Below are 26,734 nucleotides of genomic sequence, written 5' to 3'. Positions count from 1 at the left end.
CCCCTGGCTGGGTGTGCCCTTTCCTGTTTGATTCCCTCAGGCATTTCCACCATATTCCCCATGGTACTGGGAAATAATCTTGAACGTGGAAGATTACACAGTAAGTGACCTCATTTCCCCAATGGAAAAGCAATGGCTTTTTTTTTTTAAAGATGGTGTGGACAGGTAATGGGGACCGTTATATAAGAGTATGCCTCCCCAAAATACCCCACCCTAGAATTAGCCCCCAAAGAAGCCTCTCCTCCCCCCCCCGCCAAAACACCCAGCTTCCTACAAATTAAAAAGAATATAAACATGGGATTCACAGAGGAAACAGATAGTCAGTAACATAAAAGTATGTTGTTTACTTTGATTTAAAGAAAAGAAAAAGGAAGGTAACTTAAAACCTAACGAGGTACCTTTTTTTAACCTATGAAATTGGCAAATATTTTTTTTTTTCCTTTAATATTTATCTTTGTGTACTTATTTGTTTTCCTGTGCCAAGTCTTAGTTGTAACAGGCAGGATCTTTGATCTTTAGCTGCAGCATGCAGACTCCTTGTTGTGGTACGCGATCCCCTGACCAGGGATCGAACCAGGGCCCCCTGCACTGGGAGCATGGAGTCTTAGCTACTGGACCAGCAGGAAAGTCCCACACTGGTTTTTGAAGATAAAGCTCAGAGGGGGACATTGGTGGAGTTGGTGTGGCATGAGATTTGGGCTTTCCTGGCATGTTCTTGGTCTTTGTGTAACCTATAAAAGGTTGCTGTCAGTGCCCGAGGGACTGCTGACCATTGCAGAGACCCAGAGCTGTCAGGACCCAGTCCCCCAGCCTCCTGTGGTTCGTCTTGCCAGGTACCAGTTGCCACTTGTGGTAGTGTGGCCTGAAGCTCCATGGGCCCAGTGCTCCCAGTGTGACTAGGAGGTCTTTGGGTTGTACATGGTTTAAATTAGTTGATGAGTGACCAGAGTAAGTTTTAGCTATCACTATTATTTAAAAAATAACCATGGAGGCAATAAAATACCAAAACATTTACTTCATTCTTAATGTAAATACCTAAAGAATTTCATTTAGCACCCTTCATCTAGTGTCCCAGGAAACATGCTTCTTCTAATGCATCTTTTTTCCTTTGAGTGGTATTGGTGTTCTACATTTCTAATATCTGCTGAGAAAAACTATTCTGAATTACTTTGGTGCTTGGTTGAAAATACTTATTATCTTTGCCATCAAAGGTGGAGGGTCTGTCTAAGTTCTAGCCACTCACTGACCCACGCAGGCCTTTTATGCGGAGCTGGGATTGAAGTCCTGTCAGGCTTCCTTTCCAGGGAAACTGTTTGCAAAGACAGTTACATTTTACCCTGGCCCTAGGGTACCCAGTCCCAGATAGGCTAAATAAGCTTCAGTTTCCCTTTCAGATTGTTACACTGTTGTGTCAGACAAATGGCTACTTTACATTTATATTTTGAGGGTTTTTTTTTTTAGTACCAGGTTACACTTATAAAGCCTGGTGGGCTGCCGTCTATGGGGTCACACAGAGTTGGACACGACTGAAGCGACTTAGCAGCAGCAGCAGCAGCAACACTTATAATATCTTTTGAGAAAAGCTATTCTGAATTATATTTATGTTTGGTTAGAATTAATTATTATCTTTGCCATCCTAGGTGGAGGGTCTGTGTAAGTTCTAGCCACTTACTGACCCATGTAGGCATTTTATGTCGAGCTCATCTGACTCGGGTGTTTCTGAACATTCACTTGGGTGGGAAAAGCCATGAGAAGTCCTCTGACAAACCCATAAGAGGAGCGTCTGGGACAAGAGCTCCATCTTGACTGCTGCATAAGAATGAGACAAGTACTTCTGAAAGAATCTGAATGTGTGTGACCCTAGCTTAATTTGGGGCATAGGGAGATGTACCTAGAAAGGATATTTATGTATGTGATACTCTTGTGGCTTCCCTTATCAGGGAGCTCAAGTCTTCACCCTCTGTAATAGGAACACCTGGCAATCAGAACTCTTGGGGGTCTGTTGAATGAGAGCAGGCTGTCGGTCAAATCTCCCTTCTGTTCTTGGGATAGGGAGCAGATGAAAATGAAAATGTATGTGCATTTGTTGAAACTTTCACATGGTTTAACCATATCTATGACCTTATCCACATACACTAGATAGTGCTACTGAGGATTTGATCTTGCTCGTGTTTTACTTCTTCCCTTTTGTTTTTCTTAAATTAATTAATTAATTAATTTTTGGCTGTACTAGCTCTTGGTCATGTGGGTAGTTGAGGCAGGTGGGGGCTACTCTCTAGTTGCAATGTGTGGGCTTCTCGTTGCAGGGATTTTCTTGTTGCAGAGCAGGGATCTAGAGCACTCAGGCCTCAGTAGTTGCGGCTCAAGGACTCCAGAGCGCAGGCTCAGTAGTTGTGGCACATGGGCTCAGTTGCTCCACCACATGTGGGATCTTAGTTTCCAGCCCAAGGATCAAACCTGTGTCCCCTGCGTTGACACACAGATGCTTAACCCCTGGGAAGTCCCCCCTTTTGGTTTTATTTGCCTTTTCTTCCTTTTTTGTTGACAAATAAGTCAGCTTGTGGTCAATGCTATTTTCCTTTTCTGTTCCACAAGAGCAAACCACACCCAGGACAGCTGTGCGTGAGTGAGAAGTCACTGTGATGGGTCAGACACTTGGTATAAATATGGACACCAGTCTACTTCCATCCTAGCATCACCAACCTGCTAACTAAAAAAAATGTGTTTGAGAGAATTCAGTGGTTAGGACAGTTGGCTGCTTTCAACCAGCTTTAGTGCAGAAAAAGTCCCACGTGTCCTGGAGTGAAGTGAGGCTTTGCATCACCTGTTGAGAATCCACAGATTCTCATCCTGGCGAGTTCTGTGTGGTGTTGGCCTTCCTCCTTGCCACCTGTCTGGGTATGAAGGTAGTTCTTTTCTGTTGATTGCCTGCTGCATCATAAATGCATTTCATGGCTTTCTGGTAATATCATGGGGTAGTGTCTGGAATGGTGGGTCTAGGTTTGAATCCAGTCATTGTTGCTGTGGCTGTGAATGGATCCCTGAACCTGAAGTTTACCCACAGAGAGTTGTGCGTTTGGCTGAGCAGGAAAATTCAAATCCAGAACACATGCAGGCTTCCTGCCCTGCCCCGTCCACTTCCCTGTGGCCTGCCTGGGTCTGAGCAGGTTTTCTCAGGGCAAAGCTGATGAAACTTATGACACCATTAGCAGTTCCAAGTGTGATTATAAGGTGGGAGCCATTGTGCAAAATGGAACCTAACTGAATATACAAATATCCAGAAATTTCTAATCCATCTTGTTGTTCAAAGCACGGCATTTGTTGCATCAAATATTTTGTTTTCTTAAGTTATAAAGTAATATAATTATCCTATTGAAGTATTCTGAACTGTATAAAATTAGCCACTGTCAAGAATGTTTTTCAGGCAGAATTTTAGATTTTATAGTACAGTATTAAAAGATCTTGCAAACATTTAGGTTATGATAACTTTTTAGTTGGGTAACTTTTTAGTTTAGTTTATAAAACAAAACTAAGATTTATAAATAAAAATTGTACGTGATCTTAAGTGGGACAAGCTTCCATGTTCGTCACGTGGCATGATCTCCCCACTACAGTGTATCCATATAAAATTTTACGCCTTTTTTGCCATATCCATTTAGGCTACAGTTACGTGATTTAGTCATTCAGCTATTGCATACCTGTTCTGTCGTGACTGTATGGTTTTATTATCTTTGTAGAGTTCATGACTGAGTGATATAGACAGACATTAGTGCTGAATATGATACATACCATGAAACACAGAAACGAGAATAGCGAGCACAGGGTGGTTAGAAAAGGCTGCACCCAGTCGCAGCCAACTTGTACAAGACAAGGCATCACATGTGGCAGTTGTTCAGTCACCCAGTCGTGTCCAACTCTTGGCGACCCCTGTAGCACACTAGGCCTCCTTGTCCCCCACCATCTTCTGGAGATTGCCCCAGTTCATGTCCATTGCATCAATGATGCCATCCAGCCATCTCATCCTCTGGTGCCCTCTTCTCCTTCTGCCCTCAGTCTTTCCCAGCATCAGGGACTTTTCCAATTAGTTACCTCTTCGCATCAGGGCATCACTTATAAAAGCTTAAATCTGTCATAGAGAGGGAGGGGTGTTAGTCCAGCAGGACATGGAAGATAATTGCAGTCCATGCACCTGACCGAGAACCTGTATCCAAAACAGATGATGGCTTCCTGTAAGTCCTTGAGAGCATTCTGCACATTGTCCGCTTACTGAATGCTTGAACAGGCACACACACATGGGAAGGTGCTCATCTTCATTATTATCAGAGAAGTGCAGGGTAGACTGTGCTGAGATTCACTGCGTTTCCTCCCAAAAGGCCAACCGAAGAACAACAGAAAACACTAAATGCTTCTGGGGAGGGGATCTCCTGTAGGATTGGACTGTAGGCCCAGCTGTGGTGTGCCTCCACAGCACTGAGTGCACGTGGCCCTGAGACAGAACAAGCACTGCAATCATATTGTTGAGCCAAAACTCCTGGACATAAAAAGTGTACAAATGCATGATTCTGTGTATATGGTGTGTAAAAGCAGTCTTTGCTATTAGAAGTCAGAATAACTGTTACCCTTGAGGAAGTCTGAGGAGCAGGTCAAGAAGGGGATTCTGGGATGTCAGTCCTGTATTGCTTATGTGGTGTGTTTGTAGACATTCATTAAGCTGTTCATGTGTGCATTTTGTAGATAGGATATCCTTAAATATATAAAATTGTAGGTAATAAATGTTATATTTCTGTATAAAACATGTGTCAAGTAATATATTCTAAAATTTCACACAATAAATGTTATTGACTTTTTAAACAACTTTATTTATACCACCTTCTAAATAAACCACTTCAGAGCTACTTACCTTTCCTCCCCTTTGCTTGAAATACTCACTTTGGACATGTATATGACAAGATTATATACCTTCTAATTCCCTATTTCACAGGTCTTGGCACAGTTATCACATAACATGTCCTGACCAGTAGATACTCAATGAATAATGGATTGACTAATCAGTTTGTCCAGCTTCTTATCTGCTCACTCATGTAGTAGCTGCTCTTCTCTTGGATTTCAAATAGGATGGATCACTATGCTCTTAGAATACTTGTATTTGTTTTTATGCCTTCTCATCACTAGAGTTTCCTCTGGTTTTCCAAAGTTGTAGCCTGAGATTGTACACATGAGTAGCGAACTTGGGCAGAGCAATGGTTTCTCTGAGTCTTCACTCAAGACTAGGAGCCTGGATGCTGGATAACCTTGTTTGATGTGGAAGTATTGGGGTGACTCACATCAAGGAATGAGACTCCAAAATATCACAACATTGGACATGATTCTTGGTTTAAGATGGGTCAGTCTCACTCTCCTCTTTTTGCAATGTTTTTTTTTTTTTTTTTAACTAAAATGAAGTTGATTGGAAGATGGAATTACCAGGTTTTAAAATTTCTGTCACATGAGTCAGATGAGGCAAGCCAAATAAAAGCTCTCTGTGTTGGCATGTCTTGTGGCCAGCACTGGTTTTAGAAGATAATTTTGACTTGGAGCACTGCAGGGAGAGGGGCAGGCGAAGGCAGATGTGTGTAGTGGCTCAGGTGATCCCCATGATTGTCAGCAGCTCGTCCCTACTCGAGCCCCTCTAGATTCCCCACTCCCTCCAGGATACTCTTTTCACAAAGTTTGCCCAGGTACCAAAGTAAATTTGCTTTTACATTGTGGCCCCAAATACACAAATGGAAAAAGAGTTTTTGAAATAACTTGATTCATATCACATTTGCTGCATCCAGTCTATTCTGTTTCTCTGTCCCCTCCAGCAGGTGGAACCTTAGTTCCCTGACCAGGGATCAAACCCATGCCCCCTGCAGTGAAAGTGAGGAGTCTTAGTTGCTGGTCCACCAGGAAAGTCCCCGTTTTCTTTAAAAAAAAAAAAAAAAAAATAATGCTTGTTAAATCCCCTACATTGTTTTCTCAGGCTTCTAATTGGTCACAACCCACAGTTTTTAAGAATACTGATTGAAAAATACTTCATTCTGGTATTTTAAGATACATTGTAATCTTCTGCATCTTTTTCTCCCACTTTTACTTTACCAAAGAACATCATTCCCCAAGTAAGATTCAGGTAACTTCTTGTTCTCTGCACTCACAAATCCATTGCCTCTCCTTAGGCCTGCAAGGCGCACACCTCTGAGTGAGTTATCGCTAGCCTTAGCTCCCATGCTCCCTACCATGAATAGGAATGCCCCCCATGAATTGTCATTGGCATATAATACTTTACATTTATTTATAAATTATGAGTAACACTTGACCCGGATAACATTTAATCTTCTACTGCCTGATCATTGTCAATTGAATGTGATGTCTTATTTCTCCAAGATGACTGAGCTCCCAAAGGCAAGCCTTGCATTTGTCTCCTATAAACCCGCAGCACTAGCACATCCTAGACCATCTTTAAGCCGAGCCGTGAGGCATAGGTTAGGTGCTTGATTTCTCTTCGCCAGTGGGTAGTTACCGTTGAAGTAGGTGGAAAGTGTTCTTGTGATAGGATTTTCTCTGGACATAGGTTGTTTCACAAAGTGGGATCAGTAAAGCATAAGGTATCCTTGGTTTGTAGGCTCAGGGCAGGCCCTTCTTATCATCATGAGTACATGTGGGAAGTGGTCAACACTAATTGGTATTTTTGTTCATTTTATGTTCAGCCATATCAGTGGGAACAAGATTGGCTGGGAGAAGACAGGAAGCCATTCAGAACCTCAAGCACGGGGAGACCCAGGAGACCAAACAAAGGTAGTAAGTCTGTGCCTTTTATTCTTTCAAATTCTCATTGTCTCAGCATGTAGTGCCAGGGATTGATTTAAAGTGAAATTCTCTCTCTCTTTTTTTACGCATGTTATTTATGAGTAATACATTGGCAAGGGTGAGCGGGGAAGGGCTGGGCTACCCCCCGTTTGCTCTCTCTCCCAGAGCAGGGTGGTGACCTAATAGAGATCCTCTTCTCTCTGCTCACTACATAGCCTTTCAGAGCCCTCATTTCTTGTAGGGTTTTGTGGTGATTAGGTGAGAAAAGTTTTGTTGATGTACACATTAAAAATGAAAAAATAAAAATAAACTAAATTTTATTCCACCCCCCCCTTTTTTCTATTTCTACTTGTTAATATTCATCTCTAGATGAATATTTTAAACTTACAAAGCCACATCTGTCTCCACCTTTGGTCACCTAGGATGAGCTGGTCTCTGGCTGGAAGAGGGCTTGTTTTTATACAGGATAATGGAATGTTAGAAATATGTTTAAAACTCTGAAATATTCTCACTGTTGAATGATTATCCTGAAAATAAATAACAGAGATGTTTTCTGGATTCATACTCCAAAGCGTTTTCGGTTGTTTATGTCTACATGCTATGGAACAGAAAGCGTAGAAAACTTTCGTGAGTTATCCATGGATTATTCTTCTTAAGGCTAATTTTGGCACTTTGTATTTTAAAGGATGAAATTAAGCACTCAATGCATACCACTAAAAGAATACATTTTGTTTCAGAACAGAAAAATCAATATTTTTTGTTGTTATTGTTGTTCATTCTCTTAAGTTGTGTCTGACTTCTTGTAACCACATGAACTGCAGCACGCCAGGCTTCCCTATCCTTTACTATCTTCTGGAGTTTGCTCAAACTCATGTCCATTGAGGTTAGTGATGCCATCCAACCATCTCATCTGGTGTCATCCCCTTCTCCTCCTGCCCTCAGTCTTTCCCAGCATCAAGTCTTTTCCAGTGAGTCAGCTGTTCACATCAGGTGGTCAAAGTATTGGAGCTTCAACTTCAGCATCAGTCCTTCCAATGAATATTCAGGGTTGATTTACTTTAAGATTGACTGTTCAAGGGACTTTCAAGAGTCTTCTCCAGCACCATAGCTTGAAAGCATCAACTCTTGGGCATCCAGCCTTTTTTATGGTCCAACTCTCACATCCATACATGACTACTGGAAAAACCATGGCTTTGACTAGATGGACCTTTGTTGGTAAAGTAATGTCTTTGCTTTTTAATATGCTGTCTAAGTTTGTCATAATTTTCTTTCCAGGGAGCAAGTGTCTTTTAATTTCATGGCTGCAGTGATTTGGAGAGCCCAAGAAAATAAAATCTGCCACTGTTTCCATTTTTTTCCCCATCTGTTTGCTATGAAGTGGTGGGACCAGATGACATGGTCTTAGTTTTTTGAATGCTGAATTTTAAGCCAGCTTTTTCACTCACCTCTTTCACCTTCATCAAGAGGTTCTTGAGTTCCTCTTCACTTTCTGCCATTAGAGTGGTATCATCTGCATATCTGAGGTTGTTTTATTTCTCCTGGCAGCCTTGATTCTAGCTTGTGAGTCATCCAGCCTGGCATTTCCCATGAGATACTGTGCATAGAAGTTAAATATGCAGGGCGTAATACACAGCCTTAATGTACTCCTTTCCCAATTTTGAACCAATCTGTTGTTCCATGTCCAGTTCTGTTACTTCTTGTCCCTCATATAGGCTTCTCAGAGACAGGTAAAGTGGTATGGGATTCCTATCTCTTTAAGAATTTCCAACCGTTTGTTGAGATCCACACAGTCAAAGCTTTAGCATAGTCAGTGAAGCAGAAGTAGATGTTTTTTCGAAATTCCTTGCTTTTTCTGTGATCCAGCAGATGTTGGCAATTTGATCTCTGGTTTCTCTGCCTTTTCTAAATCCAACTTGTACATCTGGAAGTTCTCAGTTCATGTACTGCTGAAGCCTAGCTTTAAGATTTTTGAGCATAGTCTTGTTAACATGTGAAATGAGTGCAGTTGTACAGTAGTTAGAACATTCTTTGGCATTGCCTTTCTTTGTATATTTTTTAAGGTGCCGCAGAAGCAGTGAGCAATTATTATTTCTAGGATTTGTTGTGAGGAAAAAAGTTTGCTGCAAAAATACTACTTGCTCTTGGTAAACAATGGTGGCTCAGAGGGTAAAGCATCTGCCTCCAGTGCGGGAGACCTGGGTTTGATCCCTGGGTCAGGAAGATCCCCTGGAGAAGAAATGGCAACCCACTCCAGTACTCTTGCCTGGAAAATCCCACGGACGGAGAAGCCTGGTAGGCTACAGTCCATGGGGTCGCAAAGAGTTGGACACGACTGAGTGACTTCACTTTCACTTTTGGTTAACAATTAGGACTTTGCTAAAATTTGTAAAGAGAAACTGAGAATCTCCCTTCAGCACTGAGCTAGTCATTTGGCGTCCATTCATGTACATATATTCTGTATTTGGTGATTGGTTGTACAGAGTGGATGTTTTTCGCCTAATAATTTACCATGCACATATTTCTGTGTCAGTTTATGTAGATCTGACTCATCAGTTTTAATGGTTTTAGCTTGTTCTTTGGTTTTAATTTTTGGCAGGCAGTTCCCTGTGTATACTTAATTTGGGACTTTAAGTACCCTAAGAGAATACTTGAGGATTGGTTTATATTTCTTCTTTAAATAAGAACTGTGGTGGTGGTGAGGAGCAGACCTGACTGAGATCTAGTTTTAGTCCCAGTTCACTAGTTACTGGTCTTATTACCACAGACAAGAGACATCCCCTCTTGGAGAATTAGTTTTTTCATCTGTAGAGAGGATGCTACCCATTGAGTTGAGGAAGGGTCTCCCAGGAAAGCAGAATCACAAGAGTTGGTCACATGAAGGAGCCAGATGGAACTTGGGTTAGCAACTACAGAAGGCTGTTCATCTCATGGGGATCCCAAGGGAGGAGCCATGAGTGGGGTCACCCAGCGGAAGCTGTGGCAGTTCTCTGGGTTCCCATCCCTGACACAGGCACAGTGGGCGTCCATTCATACTTCCTCTGTTCAAGGAGGAGTGGGTCACAGCTCTTGTCCTCCTTGAAGTTGTTAATCACATCTCTCTGTGTTACAGTTGAACAGACAGGTTAAAGGAATGGAAATGTGACACAAACCCATTTTCTCCGCTTGCCCATTGCTCTGCAGGCAGAAGGTTCGTCCACTGCCTCTTCTGGCAGCCAGCTTGCTGAAGGAAAGGGGAACCAGATTGGCACTGTTCAGCCAATTCCGTGCCTCCTGTCCATGCCCACCAGGAACCACATGGACATCACCACCCCACCCCTGCCTCCTGTCGCGCCCGAGGTGCTGAGAGTGGCCGAGCACCGGCACAAGAAGGGGCTGATGTACCCCTACATCTTCCACGTGCTGACGAAGGTATGCCCTGGGGCTGTCGTGTGGCCTTCGTCTCACAGTGGTCACTCTTGTGGGGTGTGTCCTTGTTCCTTTTGGAACTGCTTTTTATCTTACAAGGTATTTGAAGTGAAGTTCATTTTCCCCTTTCTAAACTTGGAGAAAAAAGATGGATATTTATAATCACAATAAAATTAGAACTTGGGGAAAGTCTTATTTTTCTCGTCAGTTTCACACAAAATTATTTTTGAAGCTTCTAATTAATGGCACTTCATGTTATTCTCTGGTTTGTAATTTTATTTGTATTTCTGATTTCAAAACTTCCTACATGTTTTTGCTATAGTGTCAAGTTTAATTGTGATGTCACATACTATATCTGGTTTATCATCTGTCCTAGAAGCTCCCAACTTCTGAGTGGCTGATAGCACTTCATACTTTGACTTATTCCCCTACCTCATTGAGTACTTACAGCAAACAATGGAATATGGGGCTTCGTCACTTTATTAGTATCTTCCTAAATGTATGCTTAAATAGATATACAGTGTGGCATTAATTGTTTCTGAATCTTGGTGTTTTGAATAGATCTGTGTTTATTTAAATTTCCTCAGTGACTTGTCATATTTATAATCATAGATGCACAATTTAACTTGGTGACCAGATTTCTGGTGTAACATTGGTTCATTACTATGTGTATTTTATCATGTTTTCATCTGTATATGTACCACCATATATAATCAAGCTTTTTTCTTATTTTCTACAGTCCATGTATGGTTTATAGAATGGAGTCAGTAATTACAAGTGACTTCCATTCCACAGCACTCTCGAGCTGCACTTTTAACCGTTAATTGACTAATTTGACTGCTTAATTTTATATTTTATAAAATAAAGGACAGGAAGATGAGTGCTATCATTTGGGCCCTTTAATGTATTTTTGAATTGTAATTGCCTCCAAGTCTCATCTGTTATTTGATATGGGTATGCATGTGTGGTGTCACTTCTCAGATTATGGTTATAAAGTAAAAATTTTATCTTTCAGGTCCAACATAGATTATAAGGGTAAGTGAGGGTTACTCTTGCGGGAAAAGGATTTTGCTAAGTTTAAAGGGACTCAAGCTTTGGGAAGGTTGTGCCCTTTCACTCTGGGGTTGTTTGGGATATGAGGTCCCTGGACTCCCTGCTGTTTGTGCCCTGCCATGCTTGTGGGTCTGACTTAGGGACTTTTGGTTAAATCAGTCTGAGTGATGCAAAACTGCCTGTCCTCCTCTTTAGTACTCCCTGATTTCAAGGGCAAAGACTGAGGAAATGACTGTGGTTGAGAAAAGTGAACTTGACTATCTTCAGATTTTAAGGTGTCACCTAAAATTTTTCAGTATATTTGGGAAAAGTTTAGACTGAAATGTGTGCTGTTTCCTGCGAGCTGAGTGGCTCTGGTGTTAAATTTTCCAGGCTGAGACATTTGCTGTGAATTCAAGCTTCAAGTGAGAATGTAGAGAATCGTCAAAGCCTCATAATTTGGGAGAGTAAATACTCACTAGATGAGTGTTAACCACATGTGTACCTATTAGATTAATACGTATGAAGGTTCTGATAAGGGAAAAGATCAGTTCTAAATTAAATTCATGTGAAAGAAAGAATAAATGTTATGACATGATTAAAAGAGTACATATCAATAAATTTACTAAACATTGGGGTCATAAATATATTCTTATATTAAGAATATGCATAATTAAATTCCTTGTGAAGTCTCTTGAGATGTACCTTGATAACATGGACCACAGAATGTTTGGACTGATCTCAGGTGCAGGCGGTCACAGAGTCATTTGTCTCCTGGAGCCACAAGGAAGCCCCTGCTGTGTTGGCGGAGAGGAGTGGGGGTGGGGAGGAACAGAACAGGGCTTCCTTCATTTCCAGCCCCTGGTGGCTGTCTCATTCAGTGGGACTCGTCTGTTGAGTTACTTGATGCACTGGGGCAGAGGCTTGATACATGCTGAACACTTTAAAAACGAATACCACTTAAAAGAGTTCTCTTAGGTAGGTTTTTTTGTATATGATAATTTTTTATGAAAGAGCTTGGTAAAGAAAATTTGTGACCATTTTATTTTTAGGGTGCTCTTTTCTTGGATTTCATATAGGTCATTGAAAATTACGAATTATATTACATATGACCATCTTGACTCATAAAATTTGCCAGTTCTCAGCATTTTCTATGCTATTTGTTGTCTGGTGTTACCGACCTAGATTTTTTGGAAGACTTTGGAAGCATTTACATGGTTTTTGTTCTTGTTGTTGTTGTTCCAGGTTAAAAATAAAACAATGTAGGTTTTATTTTGACTCTTTGAGCATATATTTTGACTAAACCTGCTAAATGAACTCTCCCTAAACATCTTGATATAGGCAACTTGTTAAGCAATTGATTTGGAATAGAATTGCAATTTCATTAACTGGAGATAATACAGTATATTTCTGTGAGTTTATTGTAAATTCAACATGAAAAATGTGCAATATTATTCTGCTTTCTTCCATGCAAAGGGTGAAATCAAAATTGCTGTTTCTATTGAAGATGAAGCCAGCAAAGACCTGCCTCCCGCCGCCCTGCTCTATAGGCCAGTTCGTCAGTATGTTTACGGAGTCCTGTTTAGCTTGGCAGAAAGCAGAAAGAAAACTGAGAGACTTGCTTTTAGAAAGAACAGACTTCCACCAGAATGTATGTACTGTAAAATCCATTGTTTGTTTTCCTCGGTACCTCGTAATCTCTTGTGCATTTTTAAAGCCTTAGAAGAATCGTGACTGAGTTCACCCTGAGAGTCCCCACATAAAGGAGATGGGCTCCATCGGGGCTCTTACGAAAGGAGGACAAGCCACAGGTTGTTTTCCTCAGTAACATCCCAGCAGTGGTGTTTATTCACTAAAATGATAAAACAACAGGTTTGCGCTTCAAACTGAACATTGATCTGGAAACAGTCCTGACGGTCGCCATCCTCGTGGTTAACATGTCCTGGGCAGATTGACAGCAGTTTCTGCTGTGGTGTCCACGAGATGTGGTTCCCTCTTTGCAGAGATCAGTGTTCCTGGGGAGGTCCCACCAGCTGTCCACTGGGCTGCTTCTGTGCAGTTGCTGCACACATCCCTGAGGCCAAGAGGGGACTTGTAACGATTTCCCTTAGAGGCCTCCAGCTGATCGATTCTAGGGGTGGAGGGGGAAGTGGGAAGACAGAAACTGTTGTTTGAAATTTGGGCAAAAGTTGAGGTCAAAGTATTTCCATCTTCAGTGGGCCAATGTGATTCTGGAGGAGAAAATCATGCCTTTCTGTTCTAGGTGATTTTATCTACTAATGTAGGGAAGATAAAAGTCACTGTATATTTAGTAGGAAATACAAAAATGTTTCCCCAAATGTGCAGTCTAAAATAAGAGCATTATGAAGTGTGGAAATTGTAGATTACTAAGTCTTCCTCTAAACTGAGGATATTTGGTGACAGATCACCTGCTTGTATGGCAGGTCACTGCAGCCCTGGTGACGGGTGAAGCTGAGCTCAAGGACAAGTATGGGAGTAGATCTTACCTTTGGAACTCAAAACTAGAGAGGGTCTAGCAATTTTATCTAAACAGTTCTATAGATTCTTGTTTTCTGTTTCTATTACTGTGACAAAATTGTGATTCTGTAAGCCTTTAGAATGAAGCCATCTGTCACTTCCCTTACTTGAAGATAGTCATACCTAGTGTGGCTGCTGAGCTGTTTGTGTGACTGTAGCTGGAGAAGGTGATGCCGGCTCCACAGGGCCTCCTCTAGCTGATGTTTCTACCACCTTGATCAGGCCAGAGGCACCATGTGAAACACCGAGTGTGTCAGTGGACACTTTTCAAAGGCCCAGTACATTCCAGGAGTACAAATCCTCATCCTTTTCTCCCACTGTGTGATTTATTTGCTCAGAAAAGAAGACCTTTTTAACTTTGCACAGGATTGGCGAGCTTTCTGTGCTGGCCCACCCAGGCCACCCTGGCCCCACAGCTGTGACCTCCAGTTCACCACCAGCCCTGAGCACCTTAGTCCCTGTAGCCTCTTGGGTCTCTGTTGGTCCTGGAATGCTGAGTGCTACAGGGTCCCATGCGGCCCTACTTGCTGCTGTGTCCTTAGCCCCGTAACACCATATTGGCTTTCATGGTGAAAGGCTGTTCTTCATTTGCTTGTGTGTTCCAGAAACACAGTTATCTTTATGCAGAAAATCCTCAAGAGTTTTCAGTGCTCAAAACCTGAATACCCTCAGGTATGTCCTAGGTTGGGCTCCCCTTGGCAGTATCCATAGCTTCATAGAGCAGCCTGCATATGGCTGGTGTGCTGTGTTCATGTTGTCAGCAGTGGGCACTGTGCATCCCTTGCCTGTTTCAGGGAGTTCTCTGTGTCGCAGGTGAGCTGCAGGTGCTAGGTGCTCTTGGGAAGTAAGAGTCTTGGTCTCCTTTGCCCTGCTGCCAGTCTGTGCCTTTAAAACACTGTGAAACACACAGCTGACAGCACCCCGCATGCTCCACTCCCTCATCAGTTAATTGTACCCAGTTGATACAGGTGTCTTACTGGCCTGGGAGAGGCTGGCCTTTTAGACAATAGGGGAAACAGAAGCCAGGGGAGAGTATTGACTAAATAGACTAGCATCCTCTAAGCATAAGCAAGAGGGAGGCAAATTGTGGTAAAGAGCTGAATGTACAAACCACACCATAGGGCCCAATGCAGCCCTCACAGAGAAATGACTACGTCAGCCTGCCTATGGCAGGCCAGTTCTGGCTAGGGCTGGAGGGCATGGGGAATGGCATGCCCAAGGGAAGGAGAAGGGTGGTAAAGCCTGAGGGGACTCAAATGAGCTCTTCGAGACTCTGGATGGACCTGTCTTGACCTCATTTGGAGGCTGGGAGGCACAGGGAATAGAAAAGAAAGGAGGAAAGTGTTCCGCTGTGAGGTGGATGGGGGAAGGGTGGGCGAGTGGGAGAAAACCGCAACTTCAAAGAGAATTTGGCAGGCATGTCTTTTTCCTTTCCTCCTGCCTCTGCTCCCCTCCCCACTCTGCTGACTTCTTTTCAGGGATGGCACACAGTTGTTTGTCGTTGCTCTGTTACTTTTGGCCGGTGGAAAACACTGACTCTTACGATGCCACTGGTTTAGGTTTCCATACCTGAAACATCTACTAAGTGACTATTTTATGGAGAGAATATTGTAGCTTCTTTATGATTTGGATGAGATGGGAAAATAACAATGTCTGATAATGCCAAAGAGGCTAACCTGGAGCAGTTTCTCAGGAGTTCTTGGTTGATAAGATTTGACCTACATTTATTCATAGACCGTATGTAGATGAATTTTGAAGTCAGTGGCACTTGGCACATGAAAGTGCACAATGAGGTCCTCGGGACAGATTTGTTCTCCACGTGCCTGCTGCCTTTGCCTTCCACTTTGGTAGCCAGATCGGAGCTGTGTGGGTTCCAGGTAAACCCTCCTACTCATGTGGGTGATGGAGCTACTTCTGAATGTGAGGGTTTTGATCTAACATGGCTTCAAAATGCTGTGCATACAGATGCATGTTCTTGGTGTGGTCACTGTGACAGTCAAGAATTTTCCCAAGAGGGCTTTGTTGTCAGAACTAGTCAAAGGGCATATTGAAGCCTATAGGGTTGTTCAAAAATACTTAGCTCTCATTAGATGTAGGACATGTATCCATTTGGAAGTATTTCTCTTGATTCAGGCATATGATAAAATGTTCATAATCTACAATGAATATTCATATGACTTACCAAAGTTTCATTTTTAGAAATATGGCTAAAGTAGGATATCTACAATCGAATCCTTAAAAAAAATCACAGCCATTTAGAGAAAATGGACTTGTGGACACAGTGGGAAAAGGAGAGAGTGGGACAAATGGAGAAAGTAGCATCGACATATATGCTCTATCGTGTGTAAAATAGATAGGTGGTGAGAAGGTGCTGTGTAACGAAGGGAGCCCAGCCTGGCTCTCTGCAATGACCCAGCGGGGTGGGGTGAGGGGGGTGAGGAGGGCTCAGGTGGGAGGCGATATATGCACAATTATGACTGAATTGCGTTGTTGTATGGCAGAAACCAACACAACATTGTAAAGCAATTTTCCTCCTGTTGAAGAATAAATTATTAAAAAATTAAGTTTAGATGATACGAAACATTCAACTTATTGTCATTTGACAGTTCCAAAAGTAATTTAGAAGAAATACAAACTTAAGGGGAAAAAAAATTTCAGCCTTTGAAAATCATATTGAATTATATGCTGGCAGTTTATTTTTCTGTTCTTCCCTGTCCATTCCAAGGTTCTATTATTTTGCTTTTAGGAGAGTAATAAGAATACTTGTTTTATTGTGGGAGAATGCTACTGAAGTCACTATTGTGGAATTCGCGGTCCTACCAGTGGCTCAAGCAGCAGACTGTTGACCCAGCACAAACAGTCTCACCCATATGGGCTAAATGGTGATGGTGGCAGTTTCTCTGGGGAGAGATGGGCCCAGGGAGCTAGCCATCTCTGCAGCTGCTGGAATAGGGGCTGGGCCTGGAGCCAGGCACCTGGTCTGAGCTGCCCCTGGCCTCCAGGCCTGTGTGCGTGAGATCCAGGTGGAGTGGCTGCTCCTCACAGGCACTTCTGCCCTGGAAGCAGCTCTGACCTTTAGTACCGTAGTGACTTTTCTTCTCCCGGGGGATGTTCCTCAGCCACCCAGGTACTCCCCAGTGATGAAGGGGAAGGACCAGAAGAAAGGGATCTGGTTCTATAAAGACTACAGGATGATCAGTCACCTCAGCTATAGTTGAAGAGAAAAAAGCAGGCTTGGGAATTCCTTGGCAGTCCAGTGGTTAGGTCTCCACTGCAGGGGGCAAGGGTTTGACCCCTAGTCTGGGAATTAAGATCCCACAAGCAATATGGTGTTGTCCTCCCCGCCCCCAAATAACAAGTCTATATACTATGCTTATATTTACTATACTTATACTATATTTAGGGCTTCCCTGATCGCTCAGCAGGTAAAGAATCTCCCTGCAAGAGACAGGGGATGCTGATTTGATCCCTGGATCAGGAAGATCCCTTGGAGAAGGAAATGGCAACCACTCCAGTATTCTTGCCTGAAACACCCATGGACAGGGGAGCCTGGCGGGTACAGTCCAATGGATTGCAAAGAAACAAACATGACTGAGCTACTAATCACAAAATACTGCATTTGTATTTCCCTATATTTACTCTCTTCTTTCTAAACTGTTAAGAAAAGCCAAAAGGAACACATTGATTCCCCCACCACCACTGATCCAGTTTGCTTTAGAAATTTTGTTAGTGCCAAGTCATTGGGATTGCTGATTGAAAATAAATTTGTTCATTGTGAATCACATTATAAAACAATACTTTAATATGACAAATATTAATTAGTGTGCTGTTTTCATATGTGTGAAAATTGGTTGTCGTAAACATTTTTCTTACGATTCTGTGAAGACTGTTTGTATATTAATCTGAATTTTTTTATTCCTCAAAGCTTTTCAGGCGTAGCATTAGCAAACTGCTTTTCCCTCACAGAACTTTGAGTGGCTGAGCTCAAGAGACATCTGTGGGAAAAGCAGTGTTGTGTGGCAGGAGTTGTTTGATGGTACTCTTTTGGATTAATGTTTATGTCCTTGAACTTCGGAGTTTCTAGAACAGTAGGAATGACGTAAGTGGTTTAGCAAGCGTCTGTAACACCATGTGACACTGTGTTCCACATGCCCTGTGGCCTACTGAGCATGTATATGTTTGTGGACAGTAAGATACTCCCAGCCTCAGGTATAAAAAGTTTAGGGAGAAAATTCATAGTCTTTTACTCTTCAGAATCATGGAGGATACTCACACATGTGTCAGCATGAGGAAATGAGGGGCTAGTTGGACCCCCAGCCTGCACACAGAGCTGCTTGGAAGTTAACCGGCAGTTTTCCCATAAGGAGGATAGACCAGCTGTCATTGCGCCCATTTCCCCATTTCTGATAAAACTCTGATGTGAAGGAGTTGAAGTTTTGTTTTTATTTATTGTGTGTGTATGTTTTCTGTAACTCCAGGAGAGCTCAGGGAGTAAAACAGTGGCTCCTCCCCAAATACACACTGCACAGACACAGACCAAAGGTCCAGTTGGCCATAGCCTTGGGAGTTGTTTGTATCCACCTTTTTCCTTACCTTCTAACCACACTGTGTGCGTGCCATAACTCTCACTGCTCATGGTGCTCTGGAGTGAGCTTAGAGACATAATTCATTGTATGGCACTGTAGGCAGCCACTACCAGTCAGTTGAAATAGGCTGACAAAATGAAACATGTTCATTATTCCTGGCCTGGGATGGATCCCCAAATCAGTATTATAACAGATTCCTGAGATGGCTGGTTGTCATATGTATAAATGTGAAAATAGAAGAAAATTAACGACTGATGGAAAACATGGGGTTTTTACTAACAGCTTAAGTCTTCAGCAGTGTTTTATGTCTCGAAATTGTATTTTGAAGAGGTGCTTCCAGCAAAGAAACTGTGTTATAAATTTAGCCGTTGGTAATAACAGCAAACTGGTACCCTGGAGTTGCTTTTTGCCAGTGTGAAAATTCAGTTTAGTTTCAGGTAGGGAAGACAACCTGATGTTCAGATTTTTCAAAGTAGTCCACTTGAAATCATGAGTTTTTCCTGTCAGTAGAAAAGACAGGATAAATCTTTATTGATGGTGATACACAGAAGATTTATTCATGGACAGTAGCTAGATTAGCTGACCTCTGGGATTCTCTTATTCTTGTTTTAACAAGGAGGCACGAACATGTCTTTCTAAAATGGTGCCTTCACAGAGAAGGTTTTATACCCCAGTACTCTTGTCTGCACGCAGCGTGTTTCCATAATCCAGCTGTTCCATACCACTTGGATAATCCCTGTATAACTAGTTTTGTTTTTTTTTTTTGCAAAAATGATAAGAGCCCAGATTACTTGCTATTAGCTGGCTGCTTTGCATCAGCTTATTCCTGTGAGCTTCAGGAGAGCTCAGGGAGTAAAACAGTGGGCAGCAGCAACTTGGGAAGAATCGCAGAGCCAGAGGGAGAGAAGGTACCCTGTGTGCATCAGCCACCCCGTTGGATGAACTTATAACACAGAGGCTGCTGTTGTGTGTCTACCTGAAAATGGGATGTCCCTTGGAATTCATTAATTTATAAAACACTGACCTTTAATTAATCTAATGTTACAAGCCTATAAATATAAGTTGACCTCACATAGTTGTAAGCACATAACAGAGGTGCAGGGTGTCTTTGCATTTCAACTGGACTGTGCTACAGAGTGAGTTGTTGGCCCCCCTTGTTTCAATGCCTGGTTCTAGGGCTGGGCTGGGGCAAGGTAAGTGAGGGACCCAGGCCTCAGAATTTAGGAAGACCCTTATTTTCACACAGACACATGGTGGTTGACGTCTGAGCCCTGGATGCCTTTCCTGCCCCACCCACTACATAGTAGGTGCTCAATAAATATCTGTTGGGCGATTGGCCAAAGATTCCACAGCGCTTAAGTGGTGGTGTACACAAAAGATCTCCAAGTATTCAGTTTAAAAACAGATACATGTGAAAAATAAAGCAAATCAGGGCATCTTTGCTTTGGGAACAAAGCTTTTTTGTTACTGCACATTTATTTTCTCTGAGAACATGTATTTCCCAAATTAGACTTGAACATTCTAGTCATGAATAGTGCAGATAGCAACAAAAATGCTTAGAATATAAGAGGAAGCTATTATATCTAATACTTCTTTGCAGCTCCAGTGTCGCCTGCCTGTACTGGGGAAGTCCTTTTACCAGGACGTGGGAGGGATGGTCAGGTGAGCGTGAGGTGGCAGTTCTCAGGCACAGGTGTGTGCTCATCTGCAGCCTTTGCAGGCTGAATAGGATCTGAGCACACAGCATCAGGCCAGGTAAATTCAGGCACACCCGGAGCCCCAACTAGTGTAAGCAGCTGACTAAGGCAGCTTCAGGGAACACTCAGGAGAACTTGTGAAGGGATTGTTGGCATCTCTGACCTCCACTTAACTTTAGTGTAGGGTTTGAAGCATAAAGCATATACAGGTCTAAGCCTTTTGACCTTGAGAATGAAAATCCTCAACCAAAAATTTATTTCTGGAATGAAAACAATATAATAAAACAATTGCTAAAAATTATTAAAGAGAAGCAAGAGCAGAGATGACAAAGGGGAAAGATATAAATAGATGAAGATAGTTTTAATAAGAATGCTTCTGTTGAGAAAACTCAAAGGAGACCCTGGCATTATAAACTGAGTTTTTTAAGATACAGTAAGCTTAAGCTTTGTTTGCACACACACATGTGTGTGTGTGTCTATTTTGGGGAAAGAACATGAGAGACCTTAGATAACTAGGTTATTAACCCAGATTAAAAACCAAAGATAAAATATAATTAGTCCCATTAAATAAATCTTTGTCACCAAAATGAAGATGCTACATGGGAGAAATAGATTTATTCATTTTTACTGTGGGGGGGGGGGCATGAAAATAAACTTTGTGGACTGACTTAATGGAAACACAGTGTACTGGTTAATGGCTTATCTTGTTACCTCCTTTCACTTGTTTTCTTGGGGCTGACAGTGTGCCAGCCTCTGTGAATGTAGTTGGAACAAAGGGAGGTGGGGTGTGCTGCCCCTAGGAGGCCACTGTGGTGGTGGCGCCTGCCCTCTGCACACAGGTGGCAATCTGTGGAGCTGTGTGCACTGGAGTTCAGCAGGAATGGGGTGGGCGGCTTAGATTGTGAGTCCAAGGACAGGGTCTGCTGGACAGCAGGGACCATATGAGTGTGTGGCTGGCACCTAAAATAGATACATTTAAAGATGCATGTATTTATATATACATGTGTCTTTCTGTTTTGACTTGATGGACTTTAAACCTTTTAAGTTTAGAATTTTTTTTAAACATTTAAACACTAAGATATTCAAATGTGAATTAAAGGGATTCCCTCAATGACAAAACAGTTATATTTTTGTAAAAGAATTTTCAGAAACTGTCTTGATTTTGCACCCCTGCTCAAGCAGCCTGCTTCTGGGAGTTGGGGTCCCTGCAGAATGGCTGGTCATGGCGCTCCTCTGCAGCACACTACCATCTGACTTGACTGGGGTTGATTGTGCAAAGCTTGCTTTTCCTGTTGCTAACAATCGTGCCTATCCACGTATCTAACTCCTAAAATTCTTCATGACCTTGAAAGAGATGATTGTCTAGACTTGGTGTGGAGCTGGAGATGAGCCAGTTAATCATTTAATTTTGTCAGGATTTGGCTTCTTCATAGTCTTCAGTTTGCCTCAGGTGTTACTTTAAGGAAAATGAGCCCAGGAAGGGGGTATGGTTATTTGGATAGAATTGACGTATCCAAGATTGCATTAGAATCAGCACCATCCTGGCTTCTGTACCTGCTGTCAGCCATGTGAGGGGAGGATGGGGTCTCCATGTGGCCCTGCTTCAGCTCTCATGTTTATTGACCAGAGTAAGCTATTTGTTACAAAATGCACACCCACGTTTTACCATCTGACTGTTTCTATCAATCCACTTTGGGGAGAAGTTTTAACATACTTCTGTGCAGTGTGCTTTATCTCTATTGCTCTCCTTTCCCCATCACCGTTTTTCCCTTAAATTATTTGGGAATTTTGTGGGGAAATATGCATGTTTCTGTTTCCAGAGTTAATTCCTGCTAATAGTGGTAAAACTACTGTGGATAAAAGGTTATTTATGGAGTTTAACAGTTATACTTGTTATATAGTAGGAGATGCTTAAGTAAAGTGGCTGCCAAGTGCAAGTTATTTCTCAGATCTAATTAGTAAAAACATGGAGAAAAAGATCAGCTATCTAAATTGGATTTTCCTTGATTTCTGTGATGATCGCAAAATATGTGTAAGTTGTACCCATTGTTATTACTAAAACTATTAATGAATTTATAATATTAAAGCAAATTTTGTCTAACATCCTTGATTTATACATACTAGTTTTATGGGGAATCTTTGAGAAGAAATTTATTGATGGTCTGACTGAAATTCTGAATGAGTCTCTGAAGTGCATAGAGTAGAAAACAAAATATTTTAGAGTTGGGGATTGATGACTGATCGCTTACTAATGAGAGAATGCATTGTTACACAAGAAGTGACATCTTCATACTGTAATTACTAGAGCTGTTTTTGTCAGGCTTAAAGTAGCTAAGATAGGGCATAAATGGTTCTCTCATTTTCCTTTCTGTAGTTTCACCAGTGATCATTAAAGAGTGGGCAGCTTACAAAGGGAAATCGCCGCAAACCCCGGAATTGGTGGAAGCTCTTGCCTTCAGGGAATGGACCTGCCCCAATCTGAAGAGGCTGTGGCTGGGGAAGGCGGTGGAGGACAAGAACCGCAGAATGAGGGCCTTCCTGGCCTGCATGAGGTCAGACACACCAGCCATGCTCAACCCAGCCAGTGTGCCCACTCATCTCACGGTGCTGTGCTGGGTCCTACGGTAGGTGCCACTGGCCGCCTCTTCAGCCACTGCACGTTCTCCAGCAGGGGCTTGTACAAGTGCCTCTCAAAGAAGTGCACTGTATGAAGTTACAGTTCAGTACCCCAGATTCACCTGGGGTTATTCCAGATGAATCAGGTTGTCAGTTGAATTTGTTCCCATCTAATATTTTCTATATTATAGAAATATAGGTCATGTAAATACAACATGAGTTTGAGTTGATGCTGTATAGTGTGTTTATAGAATAGGTAACATTTGATGAACCTATATTTTATGTAGATATCATAATGATTTTAAATATAGTTTATCCTTTAAATGTTAAAGCTTTTGATGACTATTGGGGGACTGTATTATATGTTTATATATTAGTAATTTTTCTTTGGTAAAATGTGTCTCTTCTTCCTCCTTCATTTATTTAATCATATGTAGATCAGTATGGACTTGTGGTTATCTCTCTTTCTAGGGTTATAACCTGATACAGCCTTGTTATTTGGTTGTTCAGTTTGTTCCAGCTCAGGCCTTGGGAGCTTGTTAAGTGGCTCCTGTGTCCTTTGTCCCCCCTGACCCTCCAGCATGTCCTTGCTTTCTAGCACCACAGGATGCCCAGGTTCGTCCTGTGTCTGCCCTGCCCTGGAACCTGCTGTCTCTAAGGGGCTGACTCCTGCCTTGGAGAGAAGGTTAAAAACCCAGATATGTGCACTGTGTTTTTCCAGACTCTTATCAGTCAGTGGGCCACAAACGCCTGTGTGGAGACTGTTGGTGTTTGGAGTAGTTCAGTGGTAGAATTCTGCTGCACGGGAGGCCCGGGTTCAGCTCCCGGCCAGTGCAAAAGCAATGCTGTTGAGCTTCCCAGGTGGTGCCAGGGGTAAAGAATCCCTGCCAGTGCAGGAGCCACAATGCAGGTTCAGTCCGTGGGTCAGGAGGACCCCTTGGAGTAGGAAATCTCAATCCAGACCAGTATTCTTGCCTGGAAAGTTCCCTGGACAGAGGCGCCTTGGCAGGATATGGTCTGTGGGGTTGCAAAAAAGTCAGACATGGCTTAACAACTGAACAACAACAATAGTATAGCGTGGTATATCAGTTTCTTATCTTTATCTCCATTGAGGATTAGCCTAGTGGGAGAGACTAATTTTTTCATTTTGGTTTTAGAATCTTCTGATTTCCTCTATGGAATTCATTTTATATTAGCCAAAACATTAAGACTTTGGGTTACTGGAAGATTAAATAGCAGTAGTGAATTTGGTTACTTTGTGTTTCTCTCTTCCAAGTTTAAAATCATATGTGGCATTTCATGTGTTGGGTAGACAGCTAACTGTCTACTGTATGCCTGACTTGAAGGTCCCATTGGGCCCTGAGTAAGAACGATGTGTGTGGCACTTGAGGCTTGTTCGGTTGCCCCTTGGCCAGAAGCACCCATATGTTACTGGGGGACAGCCTCTGTTGATGCTTGCACGGTGCTCATAGTGTTTCATGACGCTTGGGATTGTGGTGCCTTCACGTCTTGTCTGTTCATTCACTGGACCTCATGGGGTACTGGGATACCTAGCAAGTGCAGACTGGACAGTGATCAGACCCCAGTCTTTGGCTCAGTCCTCATGACTTCCTTGGCCATTACTCCAGAAATAGCTCTGCCTCTTTTAGGCACTGTTCAGATGGCCTTTGGAAAGTCATGATTTCAGGATTGTCCTGGCTCCCATTTATTTGTTTGTTTTGTGGTTGTTTATAAAAATCATACTCATTTTAGAACTTGAAAAGGTTAACAAATGCAACTAGTAATCTTGAGTTTGATTGAGCCTCCTCCCATGCTCATCTCTGTGGTGTCAAGAGTACATGAGTACCATGAGTACAGCACAGGTTCCCTCATACTTGCTACTTGGGTAGAAGCCAGAAGACATGCTTGGTTGTGCAGAGACTGTTGTGTGCAGCGTGGGCTTGAAGCCGTGGAGTTTCCCACTTGATAAGACTCACAGAGTTTCAGATCCTGAGGAGGAGGGGCTGGTTGGGAAGAGATGAGAGAGAGTGGCTTGTGGCACAAGTCTCAGGATTTGGGGTCAGGACATCAGTAAATGGGTTGGTCCATCTCTGCAAAGAGAATTTGTTCTACCTTCGTGAGTGTTTTGGGCCACAGGGACAAGTAGGTAAAGGAGTATACCCTGTACGGCCTGTTTGATTGATGGGTATGGCCTGCTAAGAATGTGCGATGAAGGGCATGGGGGTGGGGGCAGGGGCAGGTGCAGATGAGTAAGAAGGTTGGTGTGTCTCTCCAAGGGCTTGCCAAGGACAGGCTATAGTCTAGGGCCAATGGGCCCAGTGGTCTTTCTCTGGAGAAATTGCAGCTGTGTGACAGCAGTCTGCTGAGGTTGGGGGAGAGGCACCAAAGGGCAGCTTCTGTGTCCCCAAGATGGTAAGGCCCTGTTGGAGGCCACACAGCGTGACCCTTGGCCTTGATGGCTGAGCTGGGCAAATGTCAGCAGCCACAAGGCCAGGCTGTCATCCCAAAGGCTCTTCCCTTCCTTAATCTTTTTTTTTCTTTAACATAATTTTAAACTTGAAATTGCAAAATTAGTACAAAGATTTGGTGGCTATTTTTCACCCAGTTTCCCAACATATTAAATTTTTACTGCAGTGGCTTTCTCTTCTCCTGGCTGTTTGTCCTGAATCCCTTGAATGGAAGCTGTGAGTATGACACCACCCTTATCCCTAAGCTCTTTGTTTCTTTCTTTTCTTTTTTTTTTAAAGACATCCTCAAAATCAGAAAAATACTGATACATCTCATCTACAGATACTCAGATTTTTCTTTTTATCTCAGTAACATCCTTTATTAGCAACAAAATCTTGCCTTGTTCTTGCATTCAGGTGCCTTGTCTCCTCCAGATTTCTCAGGTTTCTTTGGGTTGATGCAGAGATGTTTCTGAAGAGTAAACACTGGTGTGTTCTATAGATCAGGGATCTGGAGATTATGTCTTTTAGACAACATGTGAGCTAATGGGTGTGGCTGCTCTAGGAAATTGTGTTTAAAAACAGCCAGCCAGCCCCTGGGTGCAGTTTGTCAATCTCTGGGTAGACTTTTTCTCAGTCAAGATTTGCTGATGTTCTTTCGTGATGAGGTTCAACTTCTGCCTTTGGGGCAGGAGGTGGTGATCTTCTCTATGCTTTCACTAGTGATGTCAGTACCTATATGTTACATATGTTCCAAATGTGACATTGCAAGAGCAGTCAGGACTTCACTGGTGATCCAGTGGTTAAGAATTCCCTGCCAGTGCAAGGGACACAGATTCCATCCCTGGTCTGGAAAGATCCCACGTGCCTTGGGGCAACTAATCCCATTCACAGCAGATACTGTGTGCCACAACTTGTGAAGCCTACGCGCCCTGGAGCCAGTACTCCGCAAGGAGAGAAGCTGACACAGTGAGAAGCTGGCGAGCCACAACTAGAGAGAGCCAGTGTGCAGCAGGGAAGACCCAGCATAGCCATAAATAAATGAATGAATGAATAGAGCAATCAGAAAGGGGGAGAATGACAGCCAAATCTCTAGAATCCTTGTAGTGACACCAAGGAGGGACTAGCATCTGAGCAGAGGTTCAGTGTGAGGGTCAAGTATGTATCCAGAACGAAACAGAAAGCAGCCTTCCTGGGGGACAGCTGAGACCAGACCGATGACATCCTTATCCAAGAGAGCTTCTGAGAAGACAAACTGAGTTACTTTCTGGAGGAACTTAATAAATTAGATAGAGGGAATAAATTAGATAGAGGGTTTGAGCCCCCCAAACAAGTGCAGGTTGTTGCAACATAGCCAGGAACATAGCCAGGGTTCAGCTGCCCAGCTGTGCCAGTCGGAGGCAGACCACGTTGGTTCTGTCCACCAAGTGACTTGGAGACCTCTTCTAGTCCAGCTTCCGTGCTTCTGAAGGGCAGTGTGAGGAGAGGTGACTAGCGGAGAACTCAGATACCCTCAGACTCCAGTGGTAGAAAACGTAAAGCCTGGCCCAGGAGGAAGACATGGGAAAAAGTGTCTGGAGAAAACTGA

At 42.7% G+C, this 26,734-nt stretch overlaps 1 protein-coding gene across 1 annotated transcript in view; it reads left to right on the top strand.

The window, feature by feature from the left end:
- The window catches only part of LOC104985737 (constitutive coactivator of PPAR-gamma-like protein 1), a 116,559-nt gene that overhangs the window by 67,773 nt on the left and 22,052 nt on the right, over window positions 1–26,734 (top strand). The window contains exons 9-12 of the mRNA XM_010836060.1: window positions 6,726–6,813; window positions 10,006–10,233; window positions 12,739–12,913; window positions 22,458–22,707. Coding sequence (XP_010834362.1) covers window positions 6,726–6,813; window positions 10,006–10,233; window positions 12,739–12,913; window positions 22,458–22,707 — 741 coding nt within the window. The remainder of the gene's footprint in view (window positions 1–6,725; window positions 6,814–10,005; window positions 10,234–12,738; window positions 12,914–22,457; window positions 22,708–26,734) is intronic.

The sequence above is a fragment of the Bison bison genome, unplaced genomic scaffold (genome assembly GCF_000754665.1).
Source record: "Bison bison bison isolate TAMUID 2011002044 unplaced genomic scaffold, Bison_UMD1.0 scf7180017864057, whole genome shotgun sequence".
Taxonomy (NCBI): domain Eukaryota; kingdom Metazoa; phylum Chordata; class Mammalia; order Artiodactyla; family Bovidae; genus Bison; species Bison bison.
Note: the sequence above shows the minus strand (reverse complement) of the source record. Positions and strands in the feature narration are given on the sequence as shown.